At 35.9% G+C, this 21,816-nt stretch overlaps 1 protein-coding gene across 1 annotated transcript in view; it reads left to right on the top strand.

The window, feature by feature from the left end:
• LOC135221165 (anillin-like) overlaps positions 1–21,589 on the top strand; it is a 286,604-nt gene extending 265,015 nt beyond the window's left edge. The window contains exons 24-27 of the mRNA XM_064258989.1: positions 3,986–4,168; positions 9,451–9,645; positions 13,171–13,343; positions 20,750–21,589. Coding sequence (XP_064115059.1) covers positions 3,986–4,168; positions 9,451–9,645; positions 13,171–13,343; positions 20,750–20,873 — 675 coding nt within the window. The 3' untranslated portion in view covers positions 20,874–21,589. The remainder of the gene's footprint in view (positions 1–3,985; positions 4,169–9,450; positions 9,646–13,170; positions 13,344–20,749) is intronic.
• Positions 21,590–21,816: the final 227 nt, after the last annotated feature.

The following is a 21,816-nucleotide window of genomic DNA, read 5'->3' as shown; positions in this document are numbered from 1 at the left end:
TGAAATATTAACATAGTGGTCAGTTTTGCTTGGAATCAGCTGATGGCAAATACAAGTTTACGTCACCGTATTTAGTAACTCATTCTTGCCCTGGTGGGCCGACTATGGCTGACATAACAGCTCTTCCCCACCTATACCGTGTTTGTCGTCTTGCGGATAGGCGGTTTTTTTAACTGTTGACATTTTACTAGCTAAATTACAGTGTCCTGTAGCATATAAATCAGGAGTCATAATGAATTTTTACTTTTCATTGCTTCCAAGAATTTCCCTGGGGTGACATAATATCAGTAGTATGACGTCTTCATCCCTTTAGCAGACGAATTTCCGTTAGTCGGGTTTTGGGTAATTACATTAAGCTTTAGGTCAATTATATTTACATACATATTACCAGCTGTTATAAAATTACAATTACAACTGAAATTGATATTAAATAGAAATAAAGATTTACACTTATATATTCTTAAAAATGTATAGTTTATTACTTTTCAATTACATTAAAAAGCTTTGTGTCAGCATACACCCCTATCGTAATGGGGGCATGACCTAGGCTGGTAACAGATGCAGACTAATCAATTTCCTTTGCTCCAGAGGCAACTTCCTTTCTTATAACCATCTTGTTCTCAGCAAATGTGCTTGTTCCTAATTAACATTAAAGAATATTTAGATACTTCACTAATTTAAAATGAAGTCGTTTTCGTTTACGACGTGTTAAAAAAAATATGACAGTAATGTACCTTATTGTGAACTAAATATATTTTCTCTCTCTTCTCATTATATATTGCGTAAATCCAGCGATTCCATTAGTTTCTAACTCGTCATCTGTAATACGAGCTTAATTTACTTATCTTATCGGTGTGAAAACAACAGTAATGAGCTCTTTCATTGATTGTTGAAATATAGGCATATCGGATGTTGTTGCCGCATTTTCTTGGCTGTGCACATTTGTACAACAAGTGTAACGTTAAGATAGCGCTTTCATCATTCTCTTGAACGTACTTTAAACTTATTTACTTTGAAGATAGTAAAAAGATAGGGACGTAGAGAGGTTGAACGATTGTATCTTGGTCTCACGTTGCTTGATTGCAAGCTTTCTGCGTCAGCTGCGTGCAAAATATGGGATGCCTATTCAAGATATTGTCGTCCGGTATTATTGTTAACCCTATCGTAATTTGAATTATCGTAAGATGGGTATCGTAACTTGAGTACTGCCTGTATTCACGATCATGTCTTGAAGAATTTTCCTAAGTTGTTAATGATGTTTGCAGAGATCATAAAGGGGGAACAGAGTCGGTCTAGTTCCCCCTTTATGTCTTTCTCTAAAAACTATGGCCTCTTTTGCTACTTCTGTGTTTCCCATTCTCCCAATTTCTTCTAAACTTCTCCTAATATCTTTGTGTTACACAATCTTATTTATCGGTTCATTCTTCGGGGTCTTCTCTTGCTCATTCTGTTTTCCATGCCGTTAACACTGCAATGCAAAGAATTTTCATCAGTTCAGTCCTGTAATTTGAGTGTTTCGGTGGATCCCTCTCTCTTCGGAGTTCGGGGAGGGTGTAGTACATTTGGCGGGGCTGTTTTATCTCCTTCCATGGGTCCGGTAGTTCTCAGCCGGCTAATCCGAAGGTTTCACTGGCGGTTGCGGAGTCTTCCGCAACTCCTAATATTCATCCTTTACTGGGATTGGGCCGTGGGGTTTCCTCCGTAGTTTCCGCAACTCCTAATATTCATCCTTTACTGGGATTGGGCCGTGGGGTTTCCTCCGTAGTTATTGCGGGTGCTACGGCAGTTGGTGGTTCATCTTCGCCATTGTTGTCTGTGCCAGTACCAGTTGTGTCCGTAGCCTCTCCTTTCAGTAGGATAGTTGGTGATCTTCCTTCTTTTGTTCCCATTTCTTCGGTTATTTCTGTTCCTCCTTTAAGGGGTTCAATATGGGTTCAGCCTTGGTTCTGGGGTTTCCGGGAGTACTTTCTTCCTGTCTTGATTTAGTATTTGTGTATCCAGCGTTGGTTGGATCATGTTTGGCGGCCTTTCCGCCCTTAGGGGACATTGCTCGCCCATCTGTAGTCGGCCAGGTGTTATGGCATAGCCACTGGTTGGTGCGGGGTTTCATAGTCGAGTGAGACTGGCTCAAAGTTGTCATCGTCTTTAGTCATTAGGTTTGTCCAGGGGAAGCTAAACATTTTAGCAGACGGAATAGACGTTGGATCCTCTGGTCTGCCTAGACCTTTGGAAACGGGAAAACCGACGATAGATTTGTTTGCCACATCTTGGAACTATTGTCTCCCTCTATTTTGTTCACCAATTCCAGATCCACAGTCATGGGCATTGGATGCTTTTCTTCTGGGCTGGTCGGACAAGGAACTGTATGCTTTCCCTCCGTTCAGCCTGATAAGGAAAATGCTGAACAAGTTCCTTGTACACAGCAATGTCTCTCTGATCTTGGTGGCCCCCTTCTGGCCATCGAAGGAATGGTTCCTCGATCTTAGATTTATTGGTGGACTTCCCAAGGCTGCTTCCTCAAAAGAAGCAGCTACTCAGACAATCACACTTCTGTCTTCAATGGCCCTGACAGGATTCAAACTGTCCAGAAACTCCTTAGAAAGAAGGGGTTTTCTAAGGGATTCTCAAAGGCTATCTCTATGTGTAAAGGAAGATCTTCTAGCAACGTGTAACAGAATAAGTGGAGAATCTTCAGAGAGTGGTGTAAGAATTCCAACATCTCTTCTTCTAAGACCTCTGTGATGCAAATACTTGATATTTTACTTCATTCAAGGTCAGTAAGAAACTTGTCTTCCTCTACCATCAAGGGCTGTAGGGCCATGTTAGCATCAGTGTTCTGTCACAGAGGCTTGGACCTGTCCTCCAACCCAGACATCTCTGATCTCATTAGATCGCGTGATACCTCTTGTAAAGATTCTCCTAGGAATATGGATATTGTGTTAAAGTGATTGTCTGGATCTCGTTTGGAATCTATGCATGAACTTAGTCTGAGGAACTTAACCAGAAAAACTCTCTTCCTTGTGTCCTTAGGTAACAATGTTTTCTGGTGATATGTTGGTACTGGGCCCTGGGCAGGTGCAATTAATGTTGATCCTTTGTTAGCCATAGGAATTGTCCTTCACTACAAAGGTCCCATTATGTAATAGGCACTACATGGCTTTACCGCTAAACCGTTACATGATAAAATGAGTGGCAACTAGAGGCAGTATTTGCCTGCTACAACTCTCTTATCAGGTAAAGAATCAACAAACATTTTAATTAATGTCAGCAAAGTTTTCCTATTCTTGGTCTATGTATTTTTATGAATGAGGTAGATTGAGGTAGAATTATCCATGCTCCTCAGTGTCCCGCAATGTGGGAATCAGGTATATAATTATGGGTGAAGTGACATTTTCATGATAAAAAGTTTACATTATATACTTACCCAGTAATTGTATAATTGGAGCCCACCCTCTGTCCCCTCGCATGGATTTATGTTGATGAGCATAAACAAACTGAGCTCTTTGCCTTGTTCCTCTCTTGCCCTGAAAATGGGCAGGGCATTGTTACCTAACCAAGAAAATAGAAAATAGCGCAACCTGCAAATTTCAAAGTTTTAACTGCCAGTGAGTGAAACTCTTAGCTATATAATTACTGGATAAGTATAATTAAAACTTTATTTTATCATGAAAATGTCATTTTCTTTACCGTGAATAATGTATGCAATTTGTAGGTAAAAATGTGCAGCTTTCTTTCAGGTTTTAGCACTGAAATTTGATGTTAGAATTGACTAAGGCATAACTGCTTTATGAATTTGTACCAACCAAAAACTTATAGTTTTCTTAACATTTCACCCTGTATGAGTCATATATGATTTACTCAATTGACTATAAGTTAAAAAAAAATATTCAATGAAATTGTTTATGAAAAGTCTGCAAGTCCAAAAGCTGTATAGTTGGTAAATTTTTAGATATATCAACTTAAAGGTTTATTTGGTAATTTCCAGGAACAAAGCCGTATGAAGTTAACCCCATTGAAGAGACTTCAAAAAAGTGAATCAAGAATGGCATCACCTTCAATACAGTCCCCAGGTGGACCTTATGCTGTGAGAAGTTCTTCATTCCAGTTGGTGGGCTTCAGTCATTTGAACATAGCAACATTAACTAGAAATGCTTGGACTCTCGAAAAGGTAAGATATGTTGTGAACAAAGGTACTGATGGTCTGAAATTTCTTGAGATTATCAGGAACATGTATCAGTTGCATACCATGAAAAATCAAAGAAGATTTTTATCTTTCAACAGTGGTCAGGAGCCCTTTTAAATATTTAGCTCATTACCATCATAAATTTTTACCTTAGTTTTTCCCTTTATGGAAATAGTGTAAAATAGGTTCATAATTTCTCTACTTTTAGCTATCCTGTGCTTTTTGTTTGAACTCCTGTCAGGTCTTAAGTCATTGGAACTGATTCTATCCCCCTTCTTCATGATTTGCTGGGTCTTACAGGTATTCTTCCTAGTGATTTTCATATCCACTGCTATTCTTGCTAGCTGTTCCTCATCCTTCATCACATTTCCAAATTATTATTATTATCTTTGGGATTTCAGTTTTTTTTTTTTCAGCTTATTGATACCACATCTTGCCGTCAGTTTGTTATTTTCAATACAATCTTCCTGTGAATCTTAATCTGTGGCCACACCTTTCTAAAATCTCCATTTTACTAGCCAGTGACTATGTTTCTATCTGCTGATGGGACATTTTTCTTTATCATTAAGTTAGCTAAGTCTGTACATGTCTTCCAGGCTGCAGTAACTTTTGAAATACGTACTTTGCTTCCCACTAAGGCCTACCCATCCATAACAACGGGCTCAACTATTATCACAACCCCTCCAAGAGTTTGTCCTTCCCTCCATACCCCCTTGCATCTATGAGTAAAATTCTGTCCCAGATTTAAGGGAAAATAAAAAAAAAGAGAAAGAGAAGGTGTGGTTTTATTCTGTTGGGAATGAATTAGTGAGATACTTGACTGCTTCTTAGCTACTATTTCTTGAATGAGTGGTTGAATGCCAGAGTGCACAGTGTAAGTCCCCCTCAACATTCAGCCTGTTTCAGTTTTTGGTCTTCAGAGCAGTGAGAGTTTAAAAAGCTGCTTCACAACGATACACGGATTTGAACATACGTACTATCTTAAGAGCCTGCTGTGAGATTAGAGGGTAAAAAGAAGGTATTTGACCCAGAATGTTTCAAGATCCAGTTCTTTTGAATGTTCTTTAGCTATGGGGTTGAACTTTACCTCAAGAAACTCTTTGTGCACTTCATCTGAAACATCAGATACTTAATATTGAAGTGGATTCCTGATAAATTTCCATAATTCGCACTGCTCTTCTAGGTTTGGGAAGTATCTGATGAAATATGCTTTCAAGGCAGATAGATGAGTTATTATTTGTTTCTTGAACTCAGAATCAAGGTTATTGTGATTGAGAGCAGAGTCTTGGTTATTAAAACTGGCTGTATTTCCCTGCTGAATTCGACACTTCCAGAGGTCGAGTTTGGTCATGAAAGTTCAAATGGTGTCATGGTGCTTGATGATTATGATGTTTTTTTCATGGTAGTTTAAGGTTGAAAGCATTCAATCCTTTGATGTCCACCAGGTAAGTTAAAGAAAGCTGAAAGCCTTCAAACTAGAATTTGTCATGGATGTCTGCCTTCTGCTGCAATCTAGAAATATTGCTACTTCTTAAAGTTCATAAAGCTGTCCAAGCATGTTTCCTTTTGACAGCTATCTTATGTCTATGTGAAACAGCAAAGCTTCTTTTTTGGATTCCATATCCTCACTCAGCAGTTTTAAGCGACAATTGTCTAAGGCGCCAGCTTTGATGTAAAGTTTACTGCCTTGATAGCCAGTCATGACATCCCTCATTTCAGCAAATAAAGCTTTGGATGTTAGGGCTTTACAATGAAGTATGCTATACGTACCTACAACAGATGGATTTTTTTTCTTTTACCCTTGAAATCAATCCAGACTGCAGACCAAGCATAGCTGCTCCATCAGGGCACACTCCTACCAGCGAATCCCATGAAAGTTGGTTTTCTTGAAAAAAGTTTGACACGGCTTGAAAAATATCCTCTGTTGTTGTAGAGTTTTCCAAGAGGTGACAGAACAGCATTTCCTCTTTTACACTTTTGCCTGACTTGAAACAAGCATACGTCAGTAGTTTGAGAACACTGAGCAAAGTCAGTCGTTTCATCACACTGGATGGAAAAAACGGGAGAATCTCGTACTTGGTTAAGAATTTGATCTTTGATGTCTTGAGAAAATTCATCAGTCCTTCCCTCGACCGTATTGTTTGATAGTGAAATTAGGGAAAGCCTGTTCACACACTTTCCCCAAAACAAGCTCTGCTGTACAAAGTATGCTTGGTTTTATGAGAGAAACCCCAATGTTATGGCTCCTCTTGTTTTTTGCAATCCACATGGCAGTCTTACAGGAAGCCTCAACAACATTTGAAGTTCGTTGCCAAAATGCCCCACTACTTTCCAACTTGGCTTGCTTCAAGGAGTCTTGTTTTGTTTCAAAGAATGCCTTATGCTTGTCACCTAGAGCGGGATATGTTGTCCTCAAGTGGCGTTCCAAGTGGGAGGGTCACATTCCATCATTGCTCAGTCTTTTAACATATCACACGGTGTCACATTTTGGAAGGACACGAATCCAAATTGAATGTATTCAGCAATGTATTTATGCTTCTTTGCACTCATTGTGAAGTATTTGATATGCTGTGGACAACAAAAATCTGCAAGCAAAGCATCAGGCACATGTAAGTTAAGATGAATGACACTACACACTCATAAACAGGCACTACTATTATAAAAGTTGTTCACAGTCCGTGGACCATACAAAGTAGTAAATGTAGTGCATTAGTTGTAGACCTGTACTTATCCATTATTCCTAAAAAAATTAATTACTAACATACAAATATTTCTATTATAGTTGCAGTGTATTCAACCATAATTGCAGCTGACAAAATATCTTCATTGATAATTACCCAAGAAACATGCAACTCATATGTCATGCTCCAGTTTTTATATTATAAACTGCTATCCAGAAATGAACAACTTTGATTAAGAGATATTTGCAGGGTATTGTACATTTATGATGTTTATTTAAAAATGGATGAATACAAACTTAAGATTAATAACGTGTATTATTCATGATCTGTGGACCACGGACTGTGGCTGAATTTTGTAACGTGCCTACACATAGTGACATCACAAAATGGTCTCTCAACAATTAACTTAGCATGAGACAGCCAGCAGTCATGGCCAATGGTGAATGACTGGCTACCACCCAATAGTGACCGGTATTATAAAAATGAGAACTGGATGTATGTACTATCGTGCAGAAAAGTCTGCTCCTTTTGCCATCCTGAGAGTTAACACGAATCTGGGACTATGTAACACTGAAGCAGTTGAACAAGTAACTAATGGAAGACCCAACAGATGTTGCACAGTAAGGGCATATGGGAACAGGTTGGGGGAGTGGGAAGCAGGTATTTTTCTAGAGCATAGAGTAAAATTCATAAATATTACCTTAAAATAATTTACCTAGCCCCAAATCCCCCAAAATTGCACCAAAATTTACCACATTGGCAACCCTGTTACCTCTAATTCTGTCTGCCAGTTGGCAACACTGCTGTCGACAGTTACAAAACCTTCCCTTGAAAATCAGTTGTTAACGAACGCCTGTGTTGTTTACATCACAGCCACTCTTTATAAATTTCCTAAACTTTTTGTGCCTTTAAAGCTCTCATTATTTGTTAATTTGGCTTTATGTTATTTACCATTTATAAAATTCATGAAATCAGTGAATTAACTTTTATTCTATTGTGGAATATATTTTATTTTGACGAACTTATGTGCGACCCGGATTTACTCGGTGACCTGTTCAACGGATAGCCAAGATGGTTTGACTTCCTCCTGCTAGCAACACCAGGAGTTGCCCAGCTTGTGAGACAAGGATTAGTAGCAGGAAGTATGAACCCCATGACATTTGTAACTCTTGTTTTGGACAGGTTCGTGACTTGACTTCTCGTTGCGACTTATGTAAGTCTTGGACTGACGTAGATATGATGGCGTATGTTAAGCATCAAAGAATCTTGCAGTGTAGAAGATTGATTAAGGAGAAAAAAGAAATCAGTAGCTGGACCTGTATCTAATGATTTCCTGGTTCTTCGGTTTTGGTATCGTGATTCCGATTCCGAATTAATTGATGTTTTGCCACCTTTACAACTGGTTCTGAAGTTTTGAAGAAAAAAGAAATGAGAGTAGCCAAGAGCAACTTTTCACACATCCTGTTTACATCGCTGTTTCTGTGTCAAGATTTTACACCTTTGCTTTATCATTTTTGAATATATGAATTCATTACAATTCTTTTAGATTCATTAGTTCCTTGTTGGATGAGGGGGTTTGTGCTCACCTACTGATTCAGTAGTTCAAAGTTTGCTGCCTGCTCTGCCAACACAGAATCAGATTAATTTGTTTCTGGTGATTAGAAATTTATTTCTCGATGTAATGTGGTTCGGATCCCACAATTAGCTGTAGGTCCCGTTGCCAGGTAACCAATTGGTTCCTAGCCACATAGAGAATATCTATTCCTTTGGGTCAGCCCTTGTTAATCAGCTCAGTGGTCTGGTTAAACTTGATATACTTTTTTTTACGTTCATTATGTTCATCATTGTCTGGTGCAGACTCACTCACTTACTCTCTCAGAAGCTAAATCTTGAAAATAAGAGACCACAAACCCTATAAAGTAATTTGGGGTTGTGAAAGAACTACAAAAATATCCTGATTGCATAGGCTGGTGAATCAAGCTGAAGAGTTTTTGAAGTTCTTTTAAACTATGATACAAAGTACAACACACTTTTATTGTAATAAATGTATGAAATTACATTTAAGAGATAAAGGGAGCCTGCAATTGCACCTAGGCATCAGGATTTGACCTCATGAATATGGGATGCTTGATGGGGAGAAAAAATCAGTAAAAAAAAATTAGGATTCTGTCTTGTGTTTATTTGATGACTTCTTACCTAATGCCACTCTGGATTTTGTCTTCAGTTGTTGACTATCTTCAGCTTATACTGCACTCTTCCAGTCTGCTTAGGGCTCAAGATTAGCATTAGAGAAAGACCAAACTAAGGAAAGACTGGACAACAAAGCGGGAAAATAATAAAGAAATTGGTGACAAGTGAAAGGCTGAGGGCATTGAATTTAAGCATTGTTGGAAGTACAATAGGAATGCACTTTAGCTACATTAATTTCATGAATGTTCTGACATTGAAGTAATTTCCAGGTGTTAAGGAATATTTTTCCATTCATTGGTTGCAAAACCTATTGCCCCTTAAAACTGAAGTGCTTCGTGTTGTACTTAATTTGCATTTCACTTGGTATAGTATTTTAATTTTTGTGACAATTTACAGGTTCCCTTTTCTTCACCACTTGATGGTCATCTTTTGATGCGTGTTAGCTGCAGTTTTGAGGGAGGTATCACCGAACGGGGATTCCTCACCATGTTTGAAGATATTGGAGGGTTTGGAGCCTGGAACCGGCGATGGTGTGTTCTCAGTGGAATGTTCCTTCGATATTGGCGCTACCCTGATGATGAGTTTAAGAAAGTAAGAGAATTGCAATTTTTCTGATCTGGGTTATATATGTGGAAGGAAATTGAGAAATACTTTAGTATTTGTAGGTTGAAACAATGAATTAGTTGATAAGGGGAAAATTTTTTACAAGCAATATGAAAAGTTTAGTTAATGTCGCAGGGCAGTAATAACATAACCTCCAGTTACGCAAGTTTGTCATTATGGAGATTTTTATTGAGGATAATTGGGAAAATAGAAATTGGCTTACATTTGTTAATGCAACATGACATTGGCCAGCAACAAATGTTAAAAAGCCATATAAATACAAGAATCACCTGAAAACGATAACTTTTAAAATCAGTGAAAAATGCATGCTGTATTTTTTAAAGATTAATTGGCTATGCAACTACAGAATGAATGCAAGATTAACAGTGTAAAAATAGTTAACATTCATTTAATTATAAAATTCCTGAGAATTTAGGACTTGAGCTCAATATTGCCCATTTTGATATACAGTGGACCCCCGTATTCGCGTTCTCCGGATTCGCGGACTCACACATTCGCGGATTTCTCTCGGGAACGTTTCCCTGCATTATTCGCGGAAAATTCACACATTTGCGGTATTTTTCTATGAGAAATATCCACAAATTCCTGGTTTTTGTTATCAATTTCATCATAAAATGCACTTTTTGTGATAAAACTTAAAAAAACCAAGTATGAAAATTTTTAGTGGTTTTTCTTAAGTTTTAAATTAACTAACAAAATAGGCTGTTTTTAGCGTTTTTATAGGGGTTCCAAACATTCGCGGATTCTAACTATTCACGGGGGGGTCTGGTACACATCCCCCGCGAATACGGGGGACCACTGTAATGTGAAAAGTGTCTTTTCACGTTAGTGTGCAAAAATGCATGTTAGATATTTTAATATGAAATATTGCAATAACACAGTACAGACAGTTCCTGGTTATCAGAGGGGGTTCTTTATGGCACCAATAACCAGATTTTTGTGCCGATAACCAGTTAATGGCACCTTGTAGGTATGTATTGGCACCGATACTCTTATTATTTGTCCTGATAACTGGAAATCATAGATTTTTAGTGATGTTCAGCACTAGACAAACCCCATAAAACCAGATCGCCGATAACTGAGGTCGCCAATGACTGTTGACTGCCTACATAAAATCAAATATAAAACATATGAATGATGCCTTAACTCAAACTGTCACTTCAGAATTTTCCACTGGTAGACTTTACTACTTTTATATGGTTTAGAGAGGAATGTTTTAAAACAAAATAAATATATTCTATATCAAAAAAAAGTTACAGTAGTTGGAAGAAAAGGGGTAAACTGGAATGTTGTAAGCTTTATTGATCTGTCATCTTGTAATAATAATTGTTAGGAGGTCTTGGGAGGTGTTGAATACAGGAGGTATAATTGAAAATAAAAACGCACCATATGCATGGCATGTGAGCATGTGTGTGCAGTTGTCTGCTGGTTTTATACAGAGGTATTATTTGGCATTTTGGTACCTCAGTATTAAAAATCTAAATATTTGATCCTTATTTTGTGTTTGCCCTGGACTTGTTAAAGATAATAGGAAGTAGTATAGAATACAAGAATCTACAGAATCTTTACGCTGTCCAAAATATATATGCTACTTTAGCTCAGTTTATCTTGCAGTACACATTGGTTGAAACATTGGATAAGTAAGCAAAGCATCACATTCATTAGGGAAATTAGCTTTATCAAATCTTGGAGAGAAATAACCATATATAATGCAAGAGACGGAGTGATTAAATAGACAGATTCATATGATTTCTGAATGACAACTCTTTAGATACATTAAGGATGTGGCTGTATGGCAAGTAACAAAGATTCTATACTGTATCGTGCACTTTAATATTTTCTAGATGACGTAACAGTTGTCAGAATTGTAAGTACATAGTTCTTAACTTAAACAAACCTTATTTTACACTTAAAATCAATTTAAATAAGAAAAAACTGAAATACATCTAAATTGGTAGCATAGCAAAAATAATCATAATGTAGCAGATAAGTAATGTATACAAAAGTCTGTTCAATACTGGACAGTATAATATTACAAAAATGTAAGTGATTGCAGTAGTTCAAACTTCTCATGCTTACAAAATAGTATTTAAAATTGACAAAACTTGCAAAAAAAAAAAAAAAAGACAACTAACTTTCTTTTTTAATGTAAGTTACAAAACAATATTCACAGTGTAACAATAGTCACCATGTTACACACATTTATATTTGTCAAAGGAAGGGAATGTGTGCATATTTATAGGCAATCCCCGGTTATCAGCAGACTCGGTGAATGGCAATCCAGTTTTATGCCGCCATAACAGGCCAAGTTTCAGTTATCGGCACCATACAGTGCTGATAATAGTGTTATGGCCTCATAACATACTTAAAGAAGCGCCATTAACTGAAACTTGGCGCCATAAACTGCTGAGTTCCGGTTATTGGTGGTATTCGCTTATCAGTACCCCGCCGAGAACGGAATCCCCGCCAATATAGGGACTGCCTGTATATTGCATTAAGGTAAACTACATAACTTGTGTGCGTTTCTGTATTTTCTCTCACAGTGGTTTAGTTTCATTCAGAGAGAGAGAAGAGAGAGGTGAGCAAGTGCAAATTAATATGTTAGGCTGAGGTATTGTACCTCTCTTAACCTCAAATCATAAGAATTTCAGATCATGTGCTGGCACAGTGAAATAAGAAGCATTTTCAGTTGCTTTTAAAACTACATAAGGAACTGGTATTATTAAGTTTGGTTTGTGATTTCCTATTTTGTAGTACATGTAAGAGTGGAATTTCAGAGTATGTAGTACTCACACACTGAAAAAAACATAAGCAAGGCTGAATTTCAGAGTACATACTACTCACACTGAAAAAAAGATAAGCATGGCCCAGTCTCTTAATAAGAAATTCATGTATGGAACTAATTTTTTTACATTTGTTGAATTGTGGTTTGCAGTAGTGTGATTGCCTATTCTGAAGTACTGGCACAGTACATTTATGCATGCAATTACACTCTAAGAAAACATCTCACATTGCCAGCCAGGTGAACTTTTTACATTTCATAAAATTACTTTTTCAAGTGGAAGTTCAAGTGTAGTACTGCTAGTACATTTAGTTATGTAAGTACACTAGTTAGGCCAGTCCCATCAGAGAAATTAACCACACAAAGCAAAAAACACTGAATGGCCTTAGTTGCCCCAGTGCTTGACATGTATGCCAAAAGTCTATAAAATCAATCATTCAAGAAAACCAAGTGTAAAATATGTTATTTTTACAAAGAAAAATAACACTGTAGTAGGAGGCAGTAGTATTATATCCTATGCATACATTTAAGGCTGCAGTAAAGCATTCTCAGAATAAATTATATTTAACTTGAAAGCTGCTGTGATTTTCAGGTTTGTTTATTATGTTAAGTGCAAGAAAATGAGCACCTTATCAATATCTTGTTTTGAGATTTTTGAAAACAGTCACAATTTTACAAATCCCCCTGCATGCAACTGATACTCTTTGCAGGAAGCAAATGGACAAATAGACCTACGTTCTTGTACTACAAGGCGTGTTGAATTAGTATCCAGAGATGTGTGTGCACGACAGCACACTTTCCAACTGACTTGCCTGCGTCCAGCGTACAGTGGAGATGTTTCCAATTTGGTTCAGGAAGTCCAAGGATCATCTGTAGTAACTAGGTAGGTTTTATTGCTATATATGGCATGTTTTAATCATAAACTGCATGAGAGAATATTTCTGATTGTATAATTATTGTACAGCCTGAACATGGGTTCAATTGGAAGTAAAAACTTTGCAGTGTGGCTCAGGTTAGACAGGAAAAACAATTGAGATTTGTAGGGAAATTAGGAGGTAAGTAAAAAAAGTTGATCAAAGAAAGGATTTAGGAGGAATGGAATCAGAACCAGAATGCAAAAAGAAAGGAGAAACCTTTTTTTTTTTAATATCATAAGGGATGTAGAGAGGTAAGTTTGAGGGCTCATTAAAGAAGGAAAGGAGAGAGTGAACTTGAAAAGGAACAAATTATGTTGTGGATCCAGTACTTTGAGCCTTATAAGTGAAGAGAATTAATATGAACTTACGGAAGAAGTACCAATGGAGAAAGCAATGTGAAGGGTTATTAGAGTTATTAGAAGATGAAGTATTTTTTTAAAAACAGATTATTATTAATCAGTTTAGTATGTAGACCAAGGATCTCATTTATTTAGCTCACACACAGCTCACCAATTTGAAAGGAGAGCCAGTCATTGGAGAATTGGCTACAGTATGTGGAAGCAAGAGGAGGAAAAATGGGGAAAATATTAAAACTATATAAAAAGATGCTCCTCGTCTTAAAGTATGTATTACGTAAAGGCACATTACTGCCACCTCAGGCAGCTGTTCCATTTGCAGACAAGACAACTACTCCCCCCTCTATCATCGTACTCGCACCTTCCATATTTCTTTCTTCTGCCATCTTACCAGTTACTTACGTTACGTTACTCTTGTGAATCGAGACCCACATTGGGTGCCAGTGTATGTTGGGGGCAAATGACAAAGCAGACAGATGGTGTCGACTAAGAACATGTAAGGCTATACTTACAAAATTCCTTAAGACAGTAATACCCCCAACTTATGAGAGGTTAGGTTCCAGACCCCCTGGAGCAAGGGGAATTTTTGCATAAGTTTGGCACATTCTCTAAAAATGCTAAGAAATGCTTACTTCTAGAGTTGGAACACTAAATATGACCCTAATCATGCCCCCTAAGTATTAAGCTAACTCTTAATTGACATTAAAGTTACTGTAATTTCATTTAAAAATTAACTTGGTACATTACCATTAAAAAAATAAATAAATGGTCAGTAAAAATATAGGAGTGTCTGAAGATTGCATACATACTGTTTCTCTCTTCTTTCCCCCTTTTAACTGATCTAATTTTAGGAGTCTTCTCAACTTCATATATAAGAAATTCTTTGTTCTGTCTCTCTTTGACAGCCTAGTCGCTATCTCGTCCTTGAGGAATAATCCTGTCTGTGGTTTATCCAGAGCTCCATGGTGACCAGACTAATGTCAAAGATTTCTCTTAACTAGTCTTGTGTTGTAATGATAAACATTATAACACGTGGTAGAATATAATTGGACTCGGATAAGAGGGCACTTTCTATTATCCTCACCAAATGCTAATACCCAGTTTACCTATATCAAAAACCGCAAGAAGAAATGTTTACATACGTGTATTAAAGAAACCAGGGCTCCAAAGATTTCACTTTTCAATTTCATTACAGAAGATCATGGAAGTATCTAAGTTGAAAGCTAAGTGCATAATTTTAAGTTACAATTAAAAGTTGTTTAGTTTAGACTGTAGAACAATTTTGTGTGAAAAACTAGAAATCTTTGTTCACTAGCATTTGTTGATGCTTTCTATGATTTATGATAGACTAGTTTGAGAATTTCATTCTTTGCTTAATTTCATTACAGAGGTTCATGGAAACATATACATAAGTTGAAAACTAAGTGTATAATTTTAAGTTCGTTAAGAAAATTTTAATTTAGACTGTGGAACAATAATTTTATTGTTCGTGAAAAGCCGTAAAAAGGCATTTTTTGCCAGCACACATCGGCACTAACGATTTAGGGTTGCTAGCTCTAAGAATTTCATTGTTCGTTCATTGATTTCAGTACCGAAGTTCATGGAAACATCCAAGTAGAAAACTAAAATCGGATTTTTCACCAGCACATGTCAGCGATGCTTACATTTTATAATGATTGTTAGCTGTTTGTAGAAGCAAAAATTTTGAAGAATTTATCATTCTATATAGAAGTTTATATACAGAAATGTCCTACAATTTTTATTATATATTATTAATAAAAGATAGTCCTTTCAGATCAGGACATACCCTGTTAGGCTGTGGGCCTAAGCAGTAGCCTGAGTTTACACCAAAGACCTTGGGATTAGATAAAAAGCTACAGACATTTTGCCTTTACATATCCTGTATACTTAAGCATTGTCTTAATACTGTTAGCTATCATGTGCATACCCTTAAAAGGGAATTAAATAATCTAGATTAATTAGACAGTAACCTAGGCTAGGTGGTAGGATAGCCTGGCTAGGCTTAGGTTTACAGTTCACATGGTAAGTTGCTGTTTGTATATAGTAGACCAAAAACAGTAAACCAAATACTATGCTATGAGGTATGTAGTAGACTAACTTAATTAAAGGCTACATACTACACCTTTTTAATCCCATACCTTTAAAGGTTAATTAATTAATCAGGATTAGAATAACCTATGCTAAGTGGTAGCCTAATTATAGTTTCATCGCGTCAGTAAGTTTGACATTAGAAAGTTACTGTTTTATATATAGTAGACCAAATTGGATTTGACAAAATGTTAGCCTGACTATTAGTTTGCATGTAAGAAACTCTCAGGTTTTATATGATATAGCTTTTACATTTTATCTAGAATAATCTTGATTAGTCAAAACCCTATAGTACTGGGCTAATAGAGAGCAATTTACGAAACATCTTATTGTTGGTGTACTGAGTTTTAGTTAAGCCTAAATAGCCTAGGACTGGATATAAACATTAGCATAGGTGTAATTAAATAACAGTTGTTACGACTAGGGCCTGATACTGATATGGTAGTCTATTGGCAAGGCTACATAATAGTAGTGGAATTCTTATGCAGCCTATATCTTTAAACCCAGGACAGGCTGTAGCCTAACCAGATTAAGTAAGAATCTCCTTTTATATCCTACCAGTAGTAGTAGTCTAAAAAACAGCATGGTCTCTATCCTTAAAAGTTTTAAATATGCCTATTAGGTAGAGACCTATAATAGGTAACCCTCTAGAAAAAACACTATTCCTATTTTAATGTGCATTATTCTAGAAGCATTACCCTATAACCATGTAAAACTGGTTTGGGCTAACTAAACAAATTAGTATATAGAATATTAGTCTGAATGGTATGACATTTCAAATCAAAATTTTACATAGCCAGTATAAAAGGACTGATACAGCCATATATGGCTGCCAAAGCTAACTTAATCTTCAAAGGCCTTAAGTTAACAGACTTCTAACCGAATCTGTTACAAATATGGAAACTGTATGAGGACCTATAGAGATCTCCCTCATAAGATTGAGGTATTACTGTCCTAATTTACTCTATAAAAAGAAAATGGTCCCTTCACAACTCTTTAGCAAATAGCAAAATTATTACTATGTAAATATGTATGTGTATATACATGAAATATAAACAATAAAACTTATTTTCTTAGGAAAATAAATAATTTCTTGGGAAAATATTCCACTTTTACACCTCACATACACTCAAGCACACAATTTTCCATAACTACTTAATCTGCAAAACAAAACAGAATAAAAAAACAGTATATTTATCACAATAAATCGACAACATTAGGGACTGAATTTTTCCTTTTGTTATCTGAAACTTGCAAACTACAAGATGAGTTGAACCCTTTCTCTTGTATTTCTCTCAAACGTGAAAATGCATAGTACAATCAAAACTAATTCAAATACCAATTTTGGATTTGCTTAAATCACCAGAGTCAATTTTTATGGTAGCTTGTTGTACCTTAGAATCTGGATTAGGTTAGCCTGACCTTGACACAATATGGTACACTAATGAAGTGTCGGATCAACATTGTTAGTTCCATAACTTTACGTTTACATGTTGTTCTAGTTATAAAGTGGTCTGTAACATATGTAACAAACCTTGCAACACAATACTTTCTTTGCCAAGTCTAAAGCAGTACAATATCCAATCCCACTTGTTGCTCCTGTTAGGATTACAACTTTACAACAAACTCTGTTGTGGTATCTACATATTTTTCCAGTTCCATAAAATAACCAGTATACCAAGTGTCCTCAATACCTTACCAAAACACACTAGCGCTCTCTCCTTTTGATGGAAGGGGGAGAAGTTAGACTCCTATAACAGAAAAATTAAACTTTAATAACATTTACAAAAAAAAAGTACTTTTAAATAAGGAAATATTAGACTTTTTCTTACAAACTTGTTCACAAACTCATTCCCTGCAATTATAACCCATTTTTTCCCCCGTAGTAAGTAATCTATTTCCCTTTCTGTATAAATCCCAAAACTTCCACATTATCATGCAATTTTGTATCTGAAATTTTCCACCTTCCAGCCAATACAGCAGTGGTTCCATTTACCTCCCCCAAACCCTAGACAGCCTCATAGGCAATATTTCTTGGTTATTTCAAATATTAACTTATCTGTGTAATTTACATGCAAGAAATTATTAAAATACCTCTTCAACTTCCATAGGTAGAAGCCTTTTTATGTACCTACAATGAGATAAAAAATAATTATTTAAGTCCATCTTTTGTTTGTATTGTTATATTATCAATATAAATTGGCAAGTTAATTATATAAGGTGTGAGGGTTGTTTGTATGTATATATATAATAGGCATTCAGGTGAATGTAATACTTAAGGAACATTATCCGTCTCTATCACAGTAAGCCTACAATATTAGGAATGTGGATTTCAACCAATTGAGAACTAGCTATGCACATGCCACATCTGCCTAAAACCTTTGTTGGTGATTGGACAAACGAAATGAAACAGACTATAGTATATTAGATTTTATTATTTGAGGTAGAGGGATGTTGCAGAGAACTGTAGTACCATCTACTGCATCGTCACACAAAATTTGTACAAGATGCAGAAGGTAGCCCCCTTAGAGCACACTATGCAGAGGACCTGTAGTTGGCGTGTGAATTAAAAGGAGAGGTCTTTTAAATGTTTATAAGATGGACAAGAGGAAGGGAAAAGAGAATTGAAAACCAGTGATTGTGAAATTGATTATATTGAAACTGGAAAGGAAGCAAAGATGATGCTGTTTATATTGTTATTATAGATAGGCATTGGGTAAATGTAGGATAATTTGTATAAAAAGGAATTGGAGTATCTTGTACCCACATGACGTCTAGGCCAATCCCTTATGATGCTCCTGATCGGCTGTTGATGAGCCAATCACAGAGGTAGAAACTCTGTCTCTTGAGAGAGTTCACATGGGCAGGATGTATGTTCCACCTCTCCTGAGGGATATGTCTTTCAGGAGAGGTGGAACATACATCCTGAATATGTGAACTCTCGAGAGAGACTCAGAGATTCCAGCTTATCAACAGCCAATCAGGAGCGTTGTAAGGGACTGGCCTAGAAATCAAATGCATGGTTGATGTGAATCTACTATAGTAAATAAAAATATAAATTATGCAGAAATTCATGGTTTGTGCTTGTGGACACACAGTTGTCTACAAAGACAATGGAAAATATAAAGGTGATTAAAAAAAATGTATTTTGTCATAATAGGTGATAGATATAGGGACCACAGGTTTGAACTGATTTAATAATAGGAAAGGAGCAGTAAAGTCATAGTAGTAGTAATAGGCAGTACCAGTAGGATGGGCCAGAAAATCATGTAGGGATGGTGTGGATGAATACCTTGAGCAGATAAAATTGGAGGCAGCAAATCCACTAGAAGAAGAGTGGATGGAATGTTACATTATGACCTGATAACAAAAACCAATGTAAAATTAATTTTGATGTAACACTCATTCTATAGAATTAGGTATGCCTTTGGCTTAAATTTTACATTTCAGTTGTGTAGACCCCCGTAGATGTTTAAGCAGTCTTGTGTAGGCATTCATAAATGGAATGTTTTAACTAATATCTACTAAACCTTTTTAATGTTCTCTTGGTATAGTGCTTGTATATAATCTAGTCAGACTTCACTTTGCAGAAACTTGTTACTTTTTGAAGTTGGACTTGCTTCCTCTCATCAGGAATGTTGTTTTTAATGGCATTTTCCACGCACAAGCATTAATTTTAGTTATTAGTTAGGAAGATTCTTTGATATTTACCTTCATGCTCCTTATCTTGTGACTAATTAAAGGCTAAGTAGCCACCAGTTACTGCATGTGTGTGTGTGTTTTTTTTTTTTTTTTTTTTTTTTTGCTGCATGTTAGTTCTCCAACTGTCAATATAGTATGTTTTGTAGGATGTTACAGATATTGCTGATTGCAAGTGTTTTGCAAGCTTCTATGCATATAAATATTGCCTTTATTGTACTACTGTAACTTAACCTTCAGTATGGCCACTATTCACTGAAGATCTAGCAAAGGTCATGCTGTGTGATTTAATTAATTTTTTACTGTATCATACACAGTGCTCAGTGACTAAACGTAGTGTCTCACAAAATAATTTAGTAGCATCCTGATGCCAAACTGTGTTCCAAGTAGCAAATATAATCTGTAAATTCTTGGACAGGTTAAGCTGCATTTGTTACAGTAAATCAGTTGCCGATATTTTTGAATTGGCAGAAGAGAATTCCAAAATTATCCAGGCAGAAACTGTAGTGATATCCACACTTCAAACTGTCTTGGATTGTTTTGCCATTGGTGGTGTTTATCCACCTAATAGGGAACCGAGTAACCCCCCCCCCCAAAAAAAAAAAAAAAAAAAAAAAAAAACACACACACACACATATCCCTGATTTAGAAGTGATAAAAGTAACCATTCATTCTACCTCATGTGAATAAGTTGTACTTACTATACCATAAGCATTGTTACCTGGCAGGGTTGGAGGTTCTGAAGGAGGAGGTTTGCCTTATTGAGAGCATTAGTGTTTGTATAGGAACACAGAAGAATTCTAGACAGTATTTTCTTCAGATGTTTTTAGGATACAACATATTTCGTGCCTAACAATTTCCACTATTACATTAACAGCAGTCAAGAACACATGGATACTTCAGTTTATCAGTGTTCTTTAGTAGCTAAAATATTTTGTTAAGTATAGCATTTGCCTATACATCTTGAATTGAACAAGCATAAAATATAGTTTAGAATAGAAATTCTATTGTTACCCCAAGCTTTTAGATAGTTTTATTGTTCAGGTTTGTATTATTGAAGGCCAGACCCACAAATCAGGATAAACTGAAAGTGCTACTAATCTGTCAATGTGTTTTCAGATTTTTTTTTTTTTTTTTACACAATTATAGACAAAGCTAATTTGAGTGCTTCATATTCAGTACTAGATAAATTTATGTGACTCTTTCAGGCATCTCTTATCTGCTGACAGCAAAGAAGAAAGAATTGTATGGTGTAACAAACTCAACAAATCACTAGCAAATATTCGAGCATGGGATCCAGATGCTCTTCGTCCTGAAGACTACCAAGTTTAGGCTGAAAATTCAGCTGAAGTGTTCTTTATATTACAGAGATTCAGTTTTCAGACAAAATGTATCACTAATTTCAGTTTTGTTGTATATTGTCAGTATATTATTATTTTTCTACTTTTTGTTTTAATAGCTGGTACTGAGTGAACAGTACATGTATAATCATTTTAATAGCTGCTACTGACTGATTATCCACTGGCAAAAATGATTCAGCTTTGTGAAAGCCTTCAGTATTCATTACGAAGCTGAATTATGTTGTTGAAGGGAGTGTGGTAAAACTACTTGGAATAATAATAGACAGTGTGGATGGAGTCCATCATGATAAATTCCGTAGAAAAATTGTTAAAAAGTACCAAGGTATTATTTTATTGCTTGAACTCTACTTTTTTTGTAAATATGGTAATTTTTATTTTCTTATATAACCTGTCATCTTATCTTGAATGCTTGTATCACAGACTTATGCACATACCAAACATTTAAATTTACATGGCCATATATTGTAAAGTACTTTTAGTACTGATTCACTGCATACAGTATATCTGGTCCACACAAGTTATACTAGTACTACGTATTAGAATGTATAATTTCCATATTAACATATGTTTCTATTCAGCTTTGACAAATATTACAAAGGCTTTATGACTTGCAGATCTGTATATATTTATATATTTTACATTTTTTATCTATCCCAATAAAATCACTTTAGTAAAACTTGATTCATTCCCCAAGCCTAATGCATAGTGTGGAAGATTAAAAATTGCAGGCAATGTCAATTCATATTAATATTTTTAACCTTTTGACATTAGCCATCAATGATATGACAACCTTAAAAGAACAATAAAAAAAAAAAATTACCTTTGATGTTGAACTTTCAATGCATTTGGGTTAATGCTTAATTCTTTATAACTTACAGCACAATTTCTTAGAAAACCTTCATAAGAAATGCCTT

Source organism: Macrobrachium nipponense, chromosome 2 (assembly GCF_015104395.2).
Source record: "Macrobrachium nipponense isolate FS-2020 chromosome 2, ASM1510439v2, whole genome shotgun sequence".
Taxonomy (NCBI): Eukaryota; Metazoa; Arthropoda; class Malacostraca; order Decapoda; family Palaemonidae; genus Macrobrachium; species Macrobrachium nipponense.
The sequence above is the reverse complement of the archived record's forward strand: the minus strand, read 5'-3'. Positions and strand labels throughout refer to the sequence as shown.